The sequence below is a fragment of the Balaenoptera musculus genome, chromosome 5, assembly GCF_009873245.2.
Source record: "Balaenoptera musculus isolate JJ_BM4_2016_0621 chromosome 5, mBalMus1.pri.v3, whole genome shotgun sequence".
NCBI classification, from domain to species: Eukaryota; Metazoa; Chordata; class Mammalia; order Artiodactyla; family Balaenopteridae; genus Balaenoptera; species Balaenoptera musculus.
The window spans coordinates 110,534,714-110,552,450 of record NC_045789.1 but is presented as its reverse complement, the minus strand read 5'-3'; the positions used below and the strand labels follow the sequence as shown (position 1 = coordinate 110,552,450).

At 40.3% G+C, this 17,737-nt stretch overlaps 1 protein-coding gene across 5 annotated transcripts in view; it reads right to left on the bottom strand.

Moving 5' to 3' along the window:
- Positions 1-1,043: 1,043 nt before the first annotated feature.
- EGF (epidermal growth factor) overlaps positions 1,044-17,737 on the bottom strand; it is an 87,946-nt gene continuing 71,252 nt past the window's right edge. For 2 of the 5 annotated variants that reach the window (XM_036852782.1, XM_036852784.1), the window contains exons 19-24: positions 17,333-17,455; positions 15,545-15,689; positions 10,182-10,349; positions 6,992-7,109; positions 4,131-4,236; positions 1,044-2,185 (exon numbers count right to left, since the gene is read on the bottom strand). In XM_036852782.1, the coding sequence (XP_036708677.1) occupies positions 1,935-2,185; positions 4,131-4,236; positions 6,992-7,109; positions 10,182-10,349; positions 15,545-15,689; positions 17,333-17,455 (911 nt within the window). In that variant the 3' untranslated portion in view covers positions 1,044-1,934. The remainder of the gene's footprint in view (positions 2,186-4,130; positions 4,237-6,991; positions 7,110-10,181; positions 10,350-15,544; positions 15,690-17,332; positions 17,456-17,737) is intronic. The other 3 variants (XM_036852785.1, XM_036852786.1, XM_036852787.1) reach the window with 2 other exon arrangements.

Here is a 17,737-nt window from a genome sequence, read left to right as displayed (position 1 = left end):
CTGATCAAGGACACAGGGTCCCAGTTTATGAGGTATCAGATTCACTGCACAGCTTTAAGATAACGGTTCAAAGATAATGCTATGTTATGGGCTATTGTGGTCTCATGTCATCACTTTGGTTATTGCTGGAATCCTAAAAGAGGTGCTAAAATACAAAAATGTAATCTAAACACTTAAAGCTTCAAAAATGCTCACTTTTGGAAGAAGAAAAAATATTCACACTTACAAATATAATTTTCCCATCATTGGGAGAATTATGACTACATTTTTTCTGAGGTCAGTTAACTCATTAGAAATAAAAGACCGGGGCTCCCCTGGTGGCGCAGTGGTTGAGAATCTGCCTGCCAATGCAGGGGACATGGGTTCGAGCCCTGGTCTGGGAAGATCCCACATGCTGCGGAGCAACTGGGCCCGTGAGCCACAACTACTGAGCCTGCGCGTCTGGAGCCTGTGCTCCGCAACAAGAGAGGCCGCGATAGTGAGAGGCCCGCGCACCGCGATGAAAAGTGGCCCCCACTTGCCGCAACTAGAGAAAGCCCTCGCACAGAAACGAAGACCCAACACAGCCAAGAATAAATAAATAAATTAATTAATTTAAAAAAAAGAAATAAAAGACAGATCTTCTGATCCTCCAGGTTATCAACTATCAATTAAAGCAAAACTGAATACAGAAAAATCTGAATTAACTCCACCACGAAATCTTTACCAAAACTTCTAAGAAGTATCTACTTGAGATGTGCTTCAACTCCTTTTCATGCTGACTTCTGGCGTAACCAAAGTCCAAGGAGTTCAAGAGAAAGGAAAGAAAAGATAAGCAAAGGGACTAGTTAATGCGTAAACTGAATAATCCAAAGCCCCAAACAATCCACAGTTACAGTATTAGGTTGTGCAATTTGTAGTAACAGTGTCTTGGCTGCAAGAATGATATTTAATTGGAACACTTTGTGAAATTTTACTTTTTAACGTTAGAGAGAAAGATTTCAAATATGATTTTTTTTGTAAAGTAACAATAGGAAGCTTAGAATATCACTTTGCTTCAACTCTAACATCTCCTTAAACTATAATTTATTACTTAACCAGGTGTACAATAAAATGTTTATGTTTAATGCTGATTTTATTTAAATAATTAGAAGAAATTGATTGCTGTCCAAAATTAAAACAAATCAGGCAATTTGCTTACAATCTCATATTTTGAAAATAAGTAAAAATTCTGTGCAAACATACAAAGGGAGAATTTACCATTTTCATTAGGGGAAAAAATTATGTGGGAGAAAGAATAGTAATGTCAGAAACACAGAAGTCTCTTGGGTAATGTTTTAAAAATTAAATGTTTTCATTCAAAGATTTTTAAAGAAAAAATAAGCCATCCAATTTGGAAGAAATCAGGTTCTAAGTTAGTACATTTTTCATTAATTTATCAAAATTCATTCTGCAAAATTACCAGCATGGACCACACCAATGATAAGTTAAATGCCTACTGATGTATTATATCAATAACAATAATTTAATATTCTAACCATTTCATAAGATTGAGCTAAATGTTCTGTCCAGTTAAGAGAAATTACTTTATAACTGACCCAACCTGTATTATTGATTGTTTTAACCCCAAATTTCTTCTGGGGCTGCAGGGAAAAAAAATCTGTTTGTATTGAATATTGAAGACAACACAGTTTACAAAGCACTACTTTCCCCATTTTGGTTTCTAATGAGTTACCCAGTGATTCTCCAGGTTACTTTTACTTGAAAATTTGCAGTGAGACTGCTTGAAGGAAGAAGCAAAAGCACAATACGTATTTGTCTCCGACGCTGAGTAGGTGATTAGTTGTAGAGATTGTAGAATGAAAATCTGTATTTTTTCCTCTACTTTTTGAAATGAAGTATGACTATCCGTCAATACGGTTTGTTCCTCTTGATCTTACTTTTAATTCCAGCTTTCACTGAGTCAGCTCCATTTGGTGTGGTGGATCCGGAGCTCTTTGTTGCCACAATGGGTAAGCTGACGGGAGAGAATGGGACTTCTCAACTCCCCCAGTAATGGGCCATGCCCCATAGGAGGGGAGATGAAAGCTACACTTCATTCTCTGGTGACTAGAGCCTTTATCACTGGATGATGAAACACAGCATCCTTGTTCTGTGGCCATATACATCTGGGGCTCCTTTCTCCATGATGTTGGTTGCAATGACCCTATACAAGAGAAAAAAGACATTTCAGTATTCACATCACTCACAATGTCCAGCAAGACAGACCTTAATAGTAGTGGCTGGAGAGTAGGCCTGAAATATGAGACACAAATGAACCCATTTTCAAACCATTCTGGACCCAATTTTTTAAAAATTAAAATAGTTTTGGTTAGTAAGATGATTCAAAGGACTGTGCTACCTGACGTTGCTACTTAGCTTTCTCTGTGTACCTCCTCTGTCCCCACTTGGCCCATAAATGACTTGAGAACAGAGCTCAGGTTTTAAATGCACTTGCATTCCTATCCCCTAGCATGATACTCTGCACTTAACTTGCACCAGTTGATGTTGGCTGAGGTCAATGAATATGGTTCTATGGAGGCACCACTAGTGTAGCCTGTGGCTTAATGGGTTTTCCAGGGTAGAGAAAGAATTGGCTCAGAGCCAATCTTGATCTTTTATCTTATTTCCCACTCTACCTCCCCACCTCCAATCTCCACATACACTTTCACAACAGGCATTTATGAGATGGCTGGACATGACTGGGGATATGATCACTCATATTGGGAGACAGGTATTATGAGTGGCTCATAGAGAATGGGTCAAACTGTTTGCAATAGAATGAGTAAAAAGAGAGAGATTCTAATTTATTCCTGAGTATTCAGCTGAGTCCTTAGTTCTTGTCTGAGTTTAACCATACTCTTTTAATTGTGCTACTGAATATCTTACAAAATTACATTATATATACCTCTAAAGGAGATTATCTTCATAACAAAGAATTATTTGCTTTTAGCTCCTCAAGAAAAAGTACTATGTAAAACAAGATATTCCATTACATTCAAAAATGCTACTAATAACAACAAAAACCCAAGCAACTTTTGAAAATGCTAAATGTTTTCATTATCCCGATTAACAACACTTGTAATGATATATATACATATATATAATATTTATTGTAGTTTTAATATTCAATTCTGAAGTATACCTTAATATCCAGAGCCTTCCTGAAATTAGGAAAGAAAGTTATACTGAATTTGGGTTACGTGGCAACACATGTATGAGAGGGGGATTTGGAGTGAGTTTTTTCAAAACAGGAAGCCTATGTTCTCTCTATGAGGAAGTCTGAGGAGAAGAGAATGGTAATAAGCATATTTATGAAGGGCAAATATCAGAAAAATATAAGTGGGGCTGAAGCGCCTCTCATTAGCAGAGGAAGTGGTTTTGTTGGCTCAAAGTTTCTCTGAAACTTTCTGAAGGTTTATGATACAAAAAGCATATTCAACGTTGTCCTCTGAGTTAGGAAATATAACTATGATATCCGAGACCCAAGCCCAAGAAATTTATCTTAATACAACTCTTGACAAAAGTATTATGTCGAATCATACGTAACTCCATTTCTACTGGAAGCAGATTGAGCTCCAGAACAGCCTGAAAATGTGGGTTGATTTTACAGCCCCTCTCGCAGGCTGGATTTCATAGACGGCCAGGCATCTGGTTGAGGGCTAGCTTCTGATAAGACTTAAATACTCCCAAATCCCTAGGAGAACCCCCAGATCAACTTAAATTCACAAGAATCCTTCCTTCTAAAACATGGAACACATTTTCTTGGAGCCACTTGCAACTTCACTGGAACCATACCTACAGCTGCCAATATAGATCCCGAACCCCAAGAACGACCTCAAAACCCAATCTAAATCAAAATAAGGAGTGACTCGTGTGCTTGCTTAAGGGGACCTAGCAGACTGCTATGTGACCAGAGTTTTGGGTGAACATGGTAACCTCAGGTAAACAGGAATCTAGTCTAAACATATTTCTCTAAAGTTCTATGGCATTCCAATACAGCCAGCTGCTTACACAGCTTATACAATTTCACTATTCACTATTTCTGTGTGTAGATGAGACTTTTCACATTCAGGGAAACATTCAAGATCCAGGTAAAGATAATCATTCACCAGGCTCCAGGGAAGAAAACTGGCCAACGTCTGCCACCAGGCCGTCCTTGAGGGCTACAGGTTGACTCCCATTGCTGAAGTTTTGATGTTCCTTTATAACCACAAACTGCAGCAAACAAAAGGGAGAGAGAGGACATTGTTAAAATCCATAAATTATCTCAACATACGTTAAATAAAACCTATGGCTTCATGTCCACCTTATAGAAGGTAAAAGCCAAAAGAAAGGCCCTGTCAAGTTTGTCTCTCTGGCTAATAAAAGATTCAGTTTTCAGTTAGAAAGCTTCTGTTACTCTCTATTAAAGCACCTAGCACTACCCATACATGAATCCACAGGTGTTTAAGCATTGCCCACAGGCCAGACAAATAATATCTCGCACATGTATGTGCTCCAACTTTTCAAATATGTGTGTGTGCTTAATTAGGAAAATTCACTTAAACATGCTATCAAGTTCTGAATAATTTGGGCTCATTAGTGGGTAATAAGAACTAATAATGCAGCTACTATTTTGCCGGGATCCATGAAATGTCTTTTCATGCTTGAACAGCTTGGGAACCAGAATTCTAAAAGGCAGGCTCAGAAAACAACATTATTTCTCTTTGGTCAACAAAATGATTATTTTTGTCATTGTTTGTACTGTCCACATTTGATTGGGCACTTGCAATGCAGGCTAACCAGAGTTCACTGGCTCACATTCACACCAGATAGATTAGAGATTAAAGCAGATCAAAGATAAAAGGAGAGAAAAGAAGTGACCCCATGCCCCAGGATGAAGGATGCAGTTTGGTGACGTCCTTCCTTGCCAATCAGTAACCCAGCAGAGAGACTGCCCCAAGGTTCTGAACCAATGCTCTACTGGTTCAGAAATGTACCCTCCACATAACGAGCCCATAGCTCAGAAATACAATGAGGAAGAGAGAATAGAAAAAAATCTCCTTGGTCATATTTCTCCTTGAGAAAAGTATAGGAATCAAGATGAGTAGAGTCGATTAGGGAGAGAAATGTTGGTGAGAGAACGGTGGATCCTCTGAACACGTTTTCATTTTCTTATTTTCCACAACACTAATCACCCTTCGCCACCTCCTCCTCATCGATGGTCTCCCACAGTAACTTATTGCAAAACGAATACATGACCCACTGTTTAAGGGCACATGCCCATTTTTCTGGCTTAAGTTAAAATCCAGCCCACTGCACTGCCAGTTTTCCAACCACATGCCTCTCTGCCAGAAGAACATAGGTTCCGGGATTCTGGCCTGGGTTGGGGAAGGCAGCTGATGGAACCAAATTTGTTTCTGCTGCTTCTCCTCCTAGTTTGGGTGTTCAGCTCTCACCCACTCCCACTGATATCTGCAGCAGCCGTTGGTGTCAAAGACAGTTCTGACGGCTGGGAGACTGAGCCTCTCACCACAGCCCTGAGACAGCATGCTGCTCATGACAGCAGCAAGTGTTTTTGATTTTCTAAGAAATAAGATACAGATTGTATTTCTCCTTCTCTCCCATGATTTAAATAAGATGAACTAAACTTGCTACCCAAAACCTGAAGGAAGTACCGTACAGGCTGACAATGAGATCTGGAAAATTAAAGAGTCCACAAGTCATGAAGCTTCAAAGAACTGAGGACATTCTATAACTAAGTCCACCCAGAACCACACACTTAGGGAATCTCCAGAGACAGGAGGGATCTTAGAGCTCATGTAATCCAAACGCCTTGGAGTCCTGATGAAGAAACCGGGGTTCAGTGACTTGCTGAAAATTAGCCAACTGGTTAGAAGAGTAAAGCCAGAATTCACATTTCTTATTGTATTTCTGTACTCAAGTTACACCAAAAAATAAGTATACACTGAATGCCTACAACCGGCAGAGACAGATGGTCACTTGTTAGTCAAAAGCATAGCCACAGGAAAGCTGTTCTCTGAAATGCACATGAAGTAGAGGCTGGGGAGTGGGAGAAGTGATGTGGGAAGGACCCCAAATGATGCCTTTGCCCCTTGACAACCTCTCCCTAATAACCTTCTCCCTATGTGCCCACAGGTTTCAATTCCCCACGGACCTGCCATATAGTCCAGCCTCTTCCACGACATATACCACAAATGATACCAACAACACACACTGAACCAGTCAAGTTATCTCTGACGGGATTCTGAAAAATGGAAATTCCAGCAATTTCAAGAGAGCCTGTCCCAAGTCTGCCCTCTAGTGTTCTAAGATCAATTACTGAAGTGGATGATCTATGAAGCATTTTGAACTTCACAATTACTATGCTTTTTGGAAAATATAAAGGGTTGCCAGATAAAATACAGGATACCCAGTAAAATTTGAATTTAAAATTGAACTTTCAGTATTAGTATGAATTTAACTAGGTGTCCTGTATTTTTATTTGCTAAATCTGGCAACTGTTTTGCTGCTGAAGTGTAAGGACTTAAAATGTGTGTGAGAAAAGAAATTTTAACAAAATTAGGAGCATAATCTTGGCTTTTTAAGACATCCATCTGAAAGGGATCGCCTAAAAATGGGGAAAGACTTTTCACAAACACATAAAAAGCTAACTTATAGCAAGAAAGTACATGCTAGAAAAAAGATCCCATCAATGTCTCGTGCATTCCATTATGGCACTAGTTTAGCTTATCTGATTACTTTAATTTAGGACACAGTTCCCCCACCCTCACTGCCCACCCAGGACCTCCCACTTGTTGTGGTGTTAGGTAACATTAACACCAGCTGGAAGCTATAATAGATTCCAGTCTCTCCGAACTCAGTGAAGAACGAGAAAAAAAATGAACTGGGATTAACGTAAAGCTTTATTGCTTTACATTTCTTGCTTCATGTATTTAATTTCTTGCTTCATGTACTGTGGTCACATTACCCAAGGTTGGGGGCAAGAGGACATCCCAGCCTCGTCATCTGCAGGCCTGATACTGCTCACATCTCCGCTCGACTCGTCATAAGGATTCTTTGGATTTTTCGATAGCAGCTTCTGAGTCCTGCCATAGAGCCAAAATATCAGACAATCTCAAAACAAAATAAAACAGTAGCCTACACAGTGATGGTCAAGGACAACTACTTTTGCTACTGAAATGTAGGTACTTAAAATGCATGGGAGAGAAGAAGTATTAAGGAAACTAGGAGCCTAACTTTGGGTTTTAAGGCATCCTTCCCTGCATTATTTTCCAGACGATGCTTCACTCTTTCCAAGGTACCGTGACAAGGGGTAGGAGGGCATGGGGTGGGCGGGAAGCCATGCATTCATTCATTCATTTATTCATGGACGTATCGATTGAGTACTAACTATATCCTAGGCCCTGTCCTAGTACTGGAGACATAACAATGGAAAAACAACACAACAAAATCTCTACCTAAATCGACTTAGAATTTGTGGGGAGGGGGTGCCTATGGAAATAGTACTACAGCAATTGTGTGACACGCACTATATTAGCTTCATTTTACAAGTGAAGCCAATGGGACTGGAAGATAGTAGTGATGAACCCAAGGCACACAGCTACCAAGGGCAGCCCAGGAGCCGGGTCACAATGCTGTGCCAACTACATATTGGCACCTGCCATCTACCTCTACAAGGATTATACCACGAGCTGCAGCAGCTGCTGACCTTCAACACCCCCTGAAAGGAGCTGAGTGCGGAGATCAGGAATGAGGCACTCTGTGCTCTGCGAAAAACTGGCAGAACAGGTCCTTAGATAATTAGATATTCTCAGGAAAAGATTTTATGAGCCCGATTCTTGCATCTCCTTGTATCTAGCAAAGCACTAAAATCCTTCATGGTGACGTCTCCTCCTCATGAGTAGCAGTAACCTTCACGAGACTAGCAGCAACCTTCTGCGAAAAATATGTGCTTGATTGCCTGTACTCCCCCTTCACCAAAGTCACATATATACTGACCTTGCCCCCTACCTCTCTGGAGCAGTTTCTCAGAGCCATCTGAAATGCTGTCTCCCGGGCTATAGTCCTCATCTTGCCCCCAATAAAACTTAACTCATAACTCTCACGTTGTGCTTTTTTTTTTTTTTTTTTTCAGTCGACAGATGCAAAGCCTAGGCTCCTTCCAGGTCTATGCAAGGCATGGTGTCATGCCCTGGGGGAGGGGGTGAAAGGGAGGGAGACCTAACATGAAAGTGGGATCTCTGTCCTCAAAGCATAGCCTTGAGAGGGAGAGAGACAGGTACATCACATACTGAGCCGCCATTTAAGGGAAGCCAATGAAGGAAAGGTGGTGGGGAAGACCACCAGCCAGCCTCAAGATTCCAAAATAGTGCTGCTATCTCGGGGCAGATGGCATCTTAATTCCCTCTAGAAGTGTAACCCTCAGTCAAACACGCCTGTCTGACCATCGGAGGAAGGGCAATAAGGAAGGTAAGGGCTGCTGTGGAAGCCCCATCCCAGGAGCTGTGAATTCCATGAAACAGATGGAACCCCGTCAGGAAATAGTGTGGGTTATTATTTTGAATCAAAAGCATCAAGGAAAAAAATTGAAGTGGTTAATGTAAACAGTTCCAAATTTGCAAGTTATAGTTTGTGACATAATACTTCCTGTTGATTTTTTTACAAAGCGGTCTTTCCAAGAAATCGTTTTTTTTTTTTTATTTTTATTTTTTAAAGTCTTTTTTATTGAATCTGTTATAATACTGCTTCTGTTTTATGTTTTGGTTTTTTTGGCCGCAAGGCATGTGGGATCTTAGCTCCCTGACCAGGGATCAAACCCGCATCCCCTGCATTGGAAGGCAAAGTCTTAACCACTGGACCGCCAGGGAAGTCCGCAACAAGTTTTATGAAGTAATAATATTACAATACTTTTTAAATTATTTAGTTCCACAAACAATCTTTTCAGAGATACACAAGACAAATAGTGTCAGACAGTCAATCTAGACAAAACAGGTCAGACTGACACAAAGGGAGGAATAACTGATTTTAACTCTTTAAAGAAAATGGCTAAACACACCTAACTTACAAACCCAATGCTAGATCTGTATTTATTGGTGTACATTAGTGACGTGGCAATATTTAAACTGGCAGTTTTACTTTGAACTTAGCAGCATATTACTTACTATGTCATAGTCCATAGAATAAGAAAAAATACCTAATAATTACAGTACACTTGGACTTGTTTCTTCCTTCCATTTTTTTCTACATTATTTGCCAATCATCTGCTTTCCTTTTGGCATTCTGTCCAATGGGATGAAACGCTGATTATTCAATATTCTTCCTACAAATATCCAAGATATTGATTGAACACCAGGCTAAAAAGTACAATGGTTACTGATGAACCCCTGAATTAAAATTTCAAATTTTTGCCTGAGAATCCTGTGTCTCAAGATAGAAAAGGATTTGGAACGTGTGACTCCTTGGGGAAGATTACAGTTCATGGAAAATCATAACAATAACAAAAAGCATTTATTAAGTCATATATGCCAGACAAACTACAACAGTGCATAAAATGCTTTTCAATATTGAGGATAGCGGAGGATGCTGTCTTACTTTTTAAGAAAGTGGAAAATGAGCAAACAATGTGATGCCCATTTCTTCACCCTAATGTAGTGGGGGTTTTTTGTTTTTTTTTTTTAAATAAATGTATAAATATTATTGTTCCACAGTTTTAAACTTTTAACTTGAAATGATTAAAAACATAAACTCCAAGGACCGGAAACTTCCTTCCAAGTTAGGGAAGATAACTGAGTTTCTTGAACAGAAGTTAATACTTTGTGGGAAATCAACTCAATGGATGGCACCCATGAAAAATTATAGTTATACAGGTTGGGGATGGCGTGAGAGGAAGCACATGATGCTAAAAGAAAAAAAGTGGAATATAAAAACGTGTGAGGTTAAATAACAACCCAGGAAACTACATAGGTTTATGAACAAAGACTGGAATGGAACAGTAAAAGCACTGATGTTTTAGAGCAATGAAATCCTGGACCATTTTTTGTTTCCTTTTACTGTTATTCCAGTTTTTAAATGAAATAAGTGTGTAGAAGCAGCTCATCTCAAGAAGCCCCTGGGAGGGGCTAGAAGGAGGTTGAAGGTTCCAATGGAAGCAAAGTCACCTGTATCTCTGAGCCCCGCACAGCCCCAAGAGCAGTAGCAGGACCAGCACCACCACGCAGACGGCCACCGCGGTGGTGCTCCGCTGCCGCCCGCGGCCGGCATGGCGCAGCTCCCACCACTTCAGGTCTCGGTGCTGACACCGCTCCCCGACGTAGCCAACGACACAGCTGTGACAACATACAAACAGAGGTCAGCAGTGAGCCAAGGCCGAAAACGCTTATATTTTTGCACTCAATATCCAGCCTTCTCTCAACCTCTGCATTTCGGCTTCAGCTCTTTGGACATACGGAAAATCCATCAGGGGTCATTTGAAAGCACTCTAATTTACAAGTTAATGCAACACAGACTTCCGCCATTGGTCTGTTGGCCCTGGGATTAATGGGGGATTATTTGCATACCGCCTCTATAAGGCACTGCAGAACATTGATCAAAGATCAATTTCTGTTAGGCTAAAATCCTGTGAAGCTTCCTCTAAGACCAACATAAAGCAACCCTGCCCTAAGAGCCAAGGGAGTTTTCGAACAAATGTTCAGCCAGACTGCAATGAGTATAGGTCAAAGGAAGGAAGAATTCAAAGCAGAGTCTTTCACTTGAGACCAGGTTGTAAAAGAATGTTGAGTAGTCTCTGAACTGGAAGCATAGACTAGTCTGCAGAGGAAACCATTTTTCCTCCTTTTTTAAAATCACAGACTCAGAAGGACTCGGTGGTGACACACAAGCATTTGCTTACTTCTTCAAGGGAGAAAAACTAAGTGGAGGAAAAGAGGCATTCACCAACATCCTGCTGTTGCATTAGTGAAATTGTTACTGGAATTACCAGTGGGCAACACAGGCTGCGAACCTTTAGATGAAAGTAAATGAAACAATGCTGCCATCTACTGGGAACACATGCTTCCAGAAACTCTCAGGATCTTGGGTAGAACTATATTCTATTATTCTTTGCAAGATCATAAACTTTAAAAATATTCTATTAGAATTTTTGTGTCGCTCACTTGTTAGGAATTTCTTCACCTTGGCCCTGGATCCACTCTCTGTATATCCATGTCCCCACTTTGTTCCAAAGGGAGGTAAAGGAATGAATACACAGAGAACTGATACCAGTCCCCATGGGGGGAAGACGCAGCAAGGCAAAAGCATTAGACGAAGCATGCATCATGGATGAAGTCATGGATGAAGGCCCAGAAGGTCTCAAGTCTAGTCCTAGTTCTACCTGAGTTGGTTATAGGAGCTTTGGCGAGTCACTTTCAAAGACAGGAGGGAAAGTAACTAGTGTTTGTTATGCACCTTATATTTCTGATATTGTACTAGGCGCTTTTATTCATTTTATTTTTGATGGCATATTCCCATTTTATAGACGAGGAAAGTGAGACTCAAAGGAGTTAAGTAATTTTTCACACAGCTAGTGAATGGCAGGTTTGATTCAAATGGTTCTCTGATTTCAAAGTCTGTGTTCTTTCTACTACATGGGGCCACTTCCAAAAAGAGTTTTAAGTTCCATGCACCTCTGAAAAACGATTCTTCTAGAAGTGATCCTACCAGAGAATGCAGGATCTGAGTGTAGGAAGCATAAAGGACCATCAGGTTATTCCCGGCTTTCCTGTATGCTGTTTTAATTCTAGCTGTCCTTGGTTATAGACGTTTACTATCAATGCCTAGAAGCCACTTTTAAACTGTTTGACATTAATAGGCCACATCTCCAATCCTTTCATAGATCTTAGGGTCTCAAGGAATATGCCAAGCACGTCACAAGAGAACTGGGAGCCAAGGAGGCTGCAATGTCAAAGCCTCTCAGCCTTACAAGGCCCAGAGCATCAGCCAGCATTCCACAAGGGCAGGTCATGCTCCACTAGTTCTTTAGGGTTGTTTTTTTTTTTTTAAACATCTTTATTGGAGTATAATTGCTTTACAATGGTCTGTTAGTTTCTGCTTTATAACAAAGTGAATCAGTTATACATATACATATGTCCCCATATCTCTTCCCTCTTGCATCTCCCTCCCTCGCACCCTCCCTATCCCACCCCTCTAGGTGGTCACAAAGCACCGAGCTGATCTCCCTGTGCTATGCAGCTCCTTCCCACTAGCTATCTATTTTACCTTTGGTAGTGTATATAGGTCCATGCCCCTCTCTCACTTCGTCCCAGCTTACCCTTCCCCCTCCCCGTGTCCTCAAGTCCATCCTCTACATCTGCGTCTTTATTCCTGTCCTGCCCCTAGGTTCTTCAAAACCTTTTTTTTTTTTTTTTTTAGATTCCACATATATATGTTAGCATACGGTATTTGTTTTTCTCTTTCTGACTTACTTCACTCTGTTATGACAGACTCGAGGTCCATCCACTTCACTACAAATAACTCAATTGTTTCTTTTTATGGCTAATATTCCATTGTATGTATGTGCCACATCTTCTTTATCCATTCATCTGTCAATGGACACCTAGGTTGCTTCCATGTCCCGGCTATTGTAAATTGTGCTGCAATAAACATTGTGGTACATGACTCTTTTTGAATTATGGTTTTCTCAGGGTATATGCACAGTAGTGGGATTGCTGGGTCGTATGGTAGTTCTATTTTTAATTTTTTAAGGAACCTCCATACTGTTCTCCATAGTGGCTGTATCAATTTACATTCCCACCAACAGTGCAAGAGGGTTCCCTTTTCTCCACACCCTCTCCAGCATTTATTGTTTCTAGATTTTTTCATGATGGCTATTCTGATCAGTGTGAGGTGATACCTCATTGTAGTTTTGATTTGCATTTCTCTAATGATTAGTGATGTTGAGCATCCTTTCATGTGTTTGTTGGCATTCTGTATGTCTTCTTTGGAGAAATGTCTGTTTAGGTCTTCTGCCCATTCACAACCCTTTTTTCATGAAACATTTCACAGCACCGTTATTGGGAGAACTTGGGCTGAAGAAGACCTGCCCCATAGGGTGTTGGGTTGGTTCAAAGCCAAACCAGAATGAACGATGACCTCTTCTGTGCTCAGGAGGTTTGGGGTCCTCTGAGAATCCCCAGAGCGGGGGATCTGTGAGGAGGACCTTGGGTGTGGAGACTTTCAGTTCTCACATTCTCTGCATCCCCGGGGCGGCCAGGGGGTCCTGCATCTGAGGGGAGCTTTCGTTGCCTCCAAACAAGGAAGGAAGCACATTCCTTTATTAACGTGCTCACAACGTTAAGAACACTCTGTGTGGAATGATGCCTGTGAAGTGTTTCTAATAAAAGCTGGACTGGGAAGCACTCCTTAAGGATGTGTTATTATGGAATTAAAAAACTACAAGGTGAGGTCATTGGGGGGCGGAAGGAGGGAAGGGTTGGACATCTGATTAAACCACACTTTTATTAAATATAGAATTCAAAAACAAAGTTATGATCCTGATTAATGGGAACTCTGGAGATATTTTAAATGTTGCTTTTGATTAAAGGTCCTTAAATTTAAGTGTTAGATCCAGCTTAATTGTCATTTTGTAGCAACTCGTGTTTGAAACATTATTAGAGGAATATGATATATTCATCAGGATTTAATGACAGCAAGGAAAGCAGTGTGCTAAAGAGTTCACAAATCATTTAATGAATTGCTGCTATCAGGTTCAAATGAAATTAACGTGCTGACTGCAATAGGCAACCCTGCAGTACCCTTCTTCTTATTATAATGTCCTTTTTTTTTTAACATCTTTATTGGAGTATAATTGCTTTACAATGGTGTGTTAGTTTCTGCTGTATAACAAAGTGAATCAGCTATATGTATACATATATCCCCGTAACCCCTCCCTCTTGCGTCTCCCTCCCACCCTCCCTATCTCACCCCTCTAGGTGGTCACAAAGCACCGAGCTGATCTCCCTGTTCTATGCAGCTGCTTCCCACTAGCTATCTGTTTTACATTTGGTAGTGTATATATGTCCATGCCACTCTCTCACTTCGTCCCAGCTTACCCTTCCCCTTCCCCATGTCCTCAAGTCCATTCTCTACATCTGCGTGTTTATTCCTGTCCTGCCCCTAGGTTCTTCAGAACCATTTTTTTTTTTAGATTCCATATATATGTGTTAGCATACGGTATTTGTTTTTCTCTTTCTGACTTACTTCACTTTGTATGACAGACTCTAGGTCTATAATGTCTTTAATAACCCAAAGTTAAAGTATCAGAGAGAAACACAGACCATTGCTAGGACACTTGTTTTCATAATTTCATTATCTGTAACAACAAGAAGCCATGAACAGGTAAAAACAATTTGATTCTTATTATCAAAATGAAGGATGATTAAGTACTAAATTTATCTTAGGTTAGAAAATCACAGCATGAAATATGAATATGAAAGCAGATTTCTATTAGAACTGAGTCATTTTTGCTAATATTCATGAGCATTTTTCACTGTTTGTGTCAGGCTGACGTGATTTATAATGCAAGGCCATATACTTTGTCACAGAATATAACTTATTCTTCTTATAATTTAGACGATGTTTCTGCTGATTATTAGTGATAAAATAATCAAAGCCTCTAAGCTTACAGCATCTATTTGTGAGGATCGAAGTATTTCATCATTCCTTCACTAGGCACAGAGAAAATTATCAATGAGTCAGGAGTCCAGCCGTAGGAGACCTATTCATTTTTCAGTATCTATCAATTCTCTCAGATTGCCTTCAAATTATGAAAGTAATTAAAAGTAAGATTTGATACAAAACTAGATCTTCTGCGTGTGGTTTTTACTAAAAACTGAGGGGCATGGTTTCTGAGTGAGTGCGGTGGGAACACCTCGCAGTTCCAGGGCTTCCTTGAACACTCTCTTCAGGTTGGCACTTAGGCCACCGAAACCATCACGGGGACAAAAGCAGAGCAAAGGCAGCCACGGCTGCCTCCAGCAGTCGTTACCAAACAACAAACATGTAAATGCCAACCATTAGGAAGTCAAGAGGGAAAAAATATGTTAGTTTTGAGCATTGAAGGCAAGAAGTCCAGTGTGAATATATATAACACTTTTTAAAATTCAGAAACATAGCATTGGTGCGCTCCATCGATTTGGCAGAAAATACATCAAAGTTTTAAGAAATTCTCTCAGTTTAATCCCCAGCCTGTACCAGTAGTAACATCAAGTTATTTAAGTAAGAGGGAAAATAACCAGTTCCTTACATTTAATATTTATCACTAGCACCGGGTTAGGGGCGGGGGGTGGTGAAATATGCAGGAAAGGTGTAATACACACACACACACAATTTATATATGTAAATATAGGGTTACATATATAAATTATATATTTTTCCCTACGGAAAAGCCTAATTATAGAAAAATCTCAATATAAGTTTTCTGAATCTGCTAAAAGTTATGGGCTGCAATATCATATCTCTGTGCCATCAGAAAAATAGCTTGACTTACTTGCAGGCATAGCTGTCGACTGCTTCAAGATACATACACACACCGCCGTGGAGGCAGTACCCATCATGGGACGGGGGACATTCGGGATAAATATTTCTCACAGAAGAGCGGCCATCCTCCCTGGGATGAGAGGGTGGAGTCGAGTCTAGAAGAAGCAAAGGCATTTCTTTTACTTTCTGAAGTGATTGGGGTCTTTCAGATATCAATATCAGGAAGTAGTTTCTGTGAACAATTTGTGAGATAGAACAATAGGTGTGATATAGAATAACAGTTTCACTTTCTTAACCAGACCTCGTGTCCTTCACCATGGAACCAGCCATTCTTTCCTTAGGTTCAGCATTATTTGACATAAAGCATGTTGGAAGCTGTAAGAGAATGGTCAATCCCAAGACCATATGAATTCCGAGTGCAGATCTCATTATAAAAGCACACCCATCATCCAAAAGCACACGCTGTGTGAAACAGCAGTTAGCTTAAGAGCGTCTCACTGAACAATAGTATCTCTTCATGCCTTATAAACCACCTACCACTACACAGTCCACTACCCCTAGTTTCCTGAGAGTCTCAAAAATTTCTCCCACATGCGACTTTCTTCTAAAAACTATTTAAGTTGCAGGGGAGCCCTCAAAGACAAGACTAGCAACTTTGACAGAAAGGAAATGTTACCATAACAGAGGGGACGCCAAAGCGGGGAAGTCCGTTTCATTGAATGGCTTGCTGCTCTTTAAAAGGAAAACATTAGGGTGTGTAGCTGACTATATAAATATTAGGAGTCTTTCAGTACCTTTAAGAGGAGCAAATTATTTGAGAAAATAACATGCTAAAAAAACAGAGACCCGAGCAAGTGCAGAACCTTCCTTTCTCAGGATGTTTTCTGCTTGCAGAGCTGAGACAGGTAAATAGCTGGCAGTGACTTAGCTGACCCTGGCTTCTAGGGTCTGTGAAGCCAGCTCCCCTTCTGGGTGCTGATGGTGAGAAGATACTGCTGTTATGGGGGAGGGTTCAGGAAGCAGGAAGTGACCATTATTAACATTTTTTAAGGTTCTAATTCAGATCAAGAAATACTGACTTGATTTTTAAAAAATTAAATGCAATTTTATTAAGAATTTCAAATTACATATGTCAAATCTCTAGAATGGAATAGAACCATTTTGAAACTGGAGAGATGGCATAGATGAACACTGATATCCCTTGAAACTCCAACTTTATTTAAAAAAACAGTTCCTCTGCAAACCATATTCCCCCTTATATAACAAGACGAAATAGTATCTACCTCTTCACTTTGGCAACAGCTATTTCCTAAAGGAATGAAAAAAAAAAAAGTAGTGATTTTGCTACTTCTTTAAGTTCATTAAAAATGGGATTCTATCTTTAGATTAAAAATTTTAAGTTCAGAAAAAGCTTATTTTAAAATCCTTGAAAGTGATTCAAAATGCTAAGAGTCCGGACATCCTCCTCAACCTGTCTAGCCCTGCAGAGCTTTTCCAGCAGCCCCCAAAATCAACACTACAAATCAGGACATTAGCTGCATAGTTAAAGAGAACCACCTGTGTTCCCACCTTTATTGAATTGTGAATAATAAAAAAGGATTTATTCCAGATGCTATTAAATTAAGAAAACTTGGGCCATTTCACATTCTCAACCCCAGCATCAATCTAATCAGGAAAGTAAACTCACCAGCCTGATTGAACTGAATGATTTCTAGAAGCTCTAATGGAAATACACTTGGGTACTGATTTTTTCAGAATCAAGTCCCTCCCCTTGGATCTGGACCACCCACCAACCTACCAGGGCAAATCCGTCCAGGTTCAGACAAGTTGCCAGCACATGTGCAGGTGTAGTTTCCCTCCGTATTTGTACAGGCAGCATTTTCCCCACAGGTGTGCACGCCCAGTTGGCACTCATCAATATCTGTCAGGAAAAGGGGGTAGGAAAGACAAAAGTAGGGTGCAGAGGAGAACAGAGGGTCGTATAATTGGAAAACCCAATATTCTGGAAAGGGAGCATCTTCAACTTCTGTCATGCCATATGTTCTCAGAGCTCTATACATTTTTAGATTCAAAAATTCTATTATAAATGTTGGAGAGAGAGATGGACTGGGCCCCTTGGCTGCATGCCCACGCAGGTAAACTCCTGACACGAGGCTGGAAGTTTTCCTACTGCTTGGAAGGAAAGGAAATTTCCCAGCACATG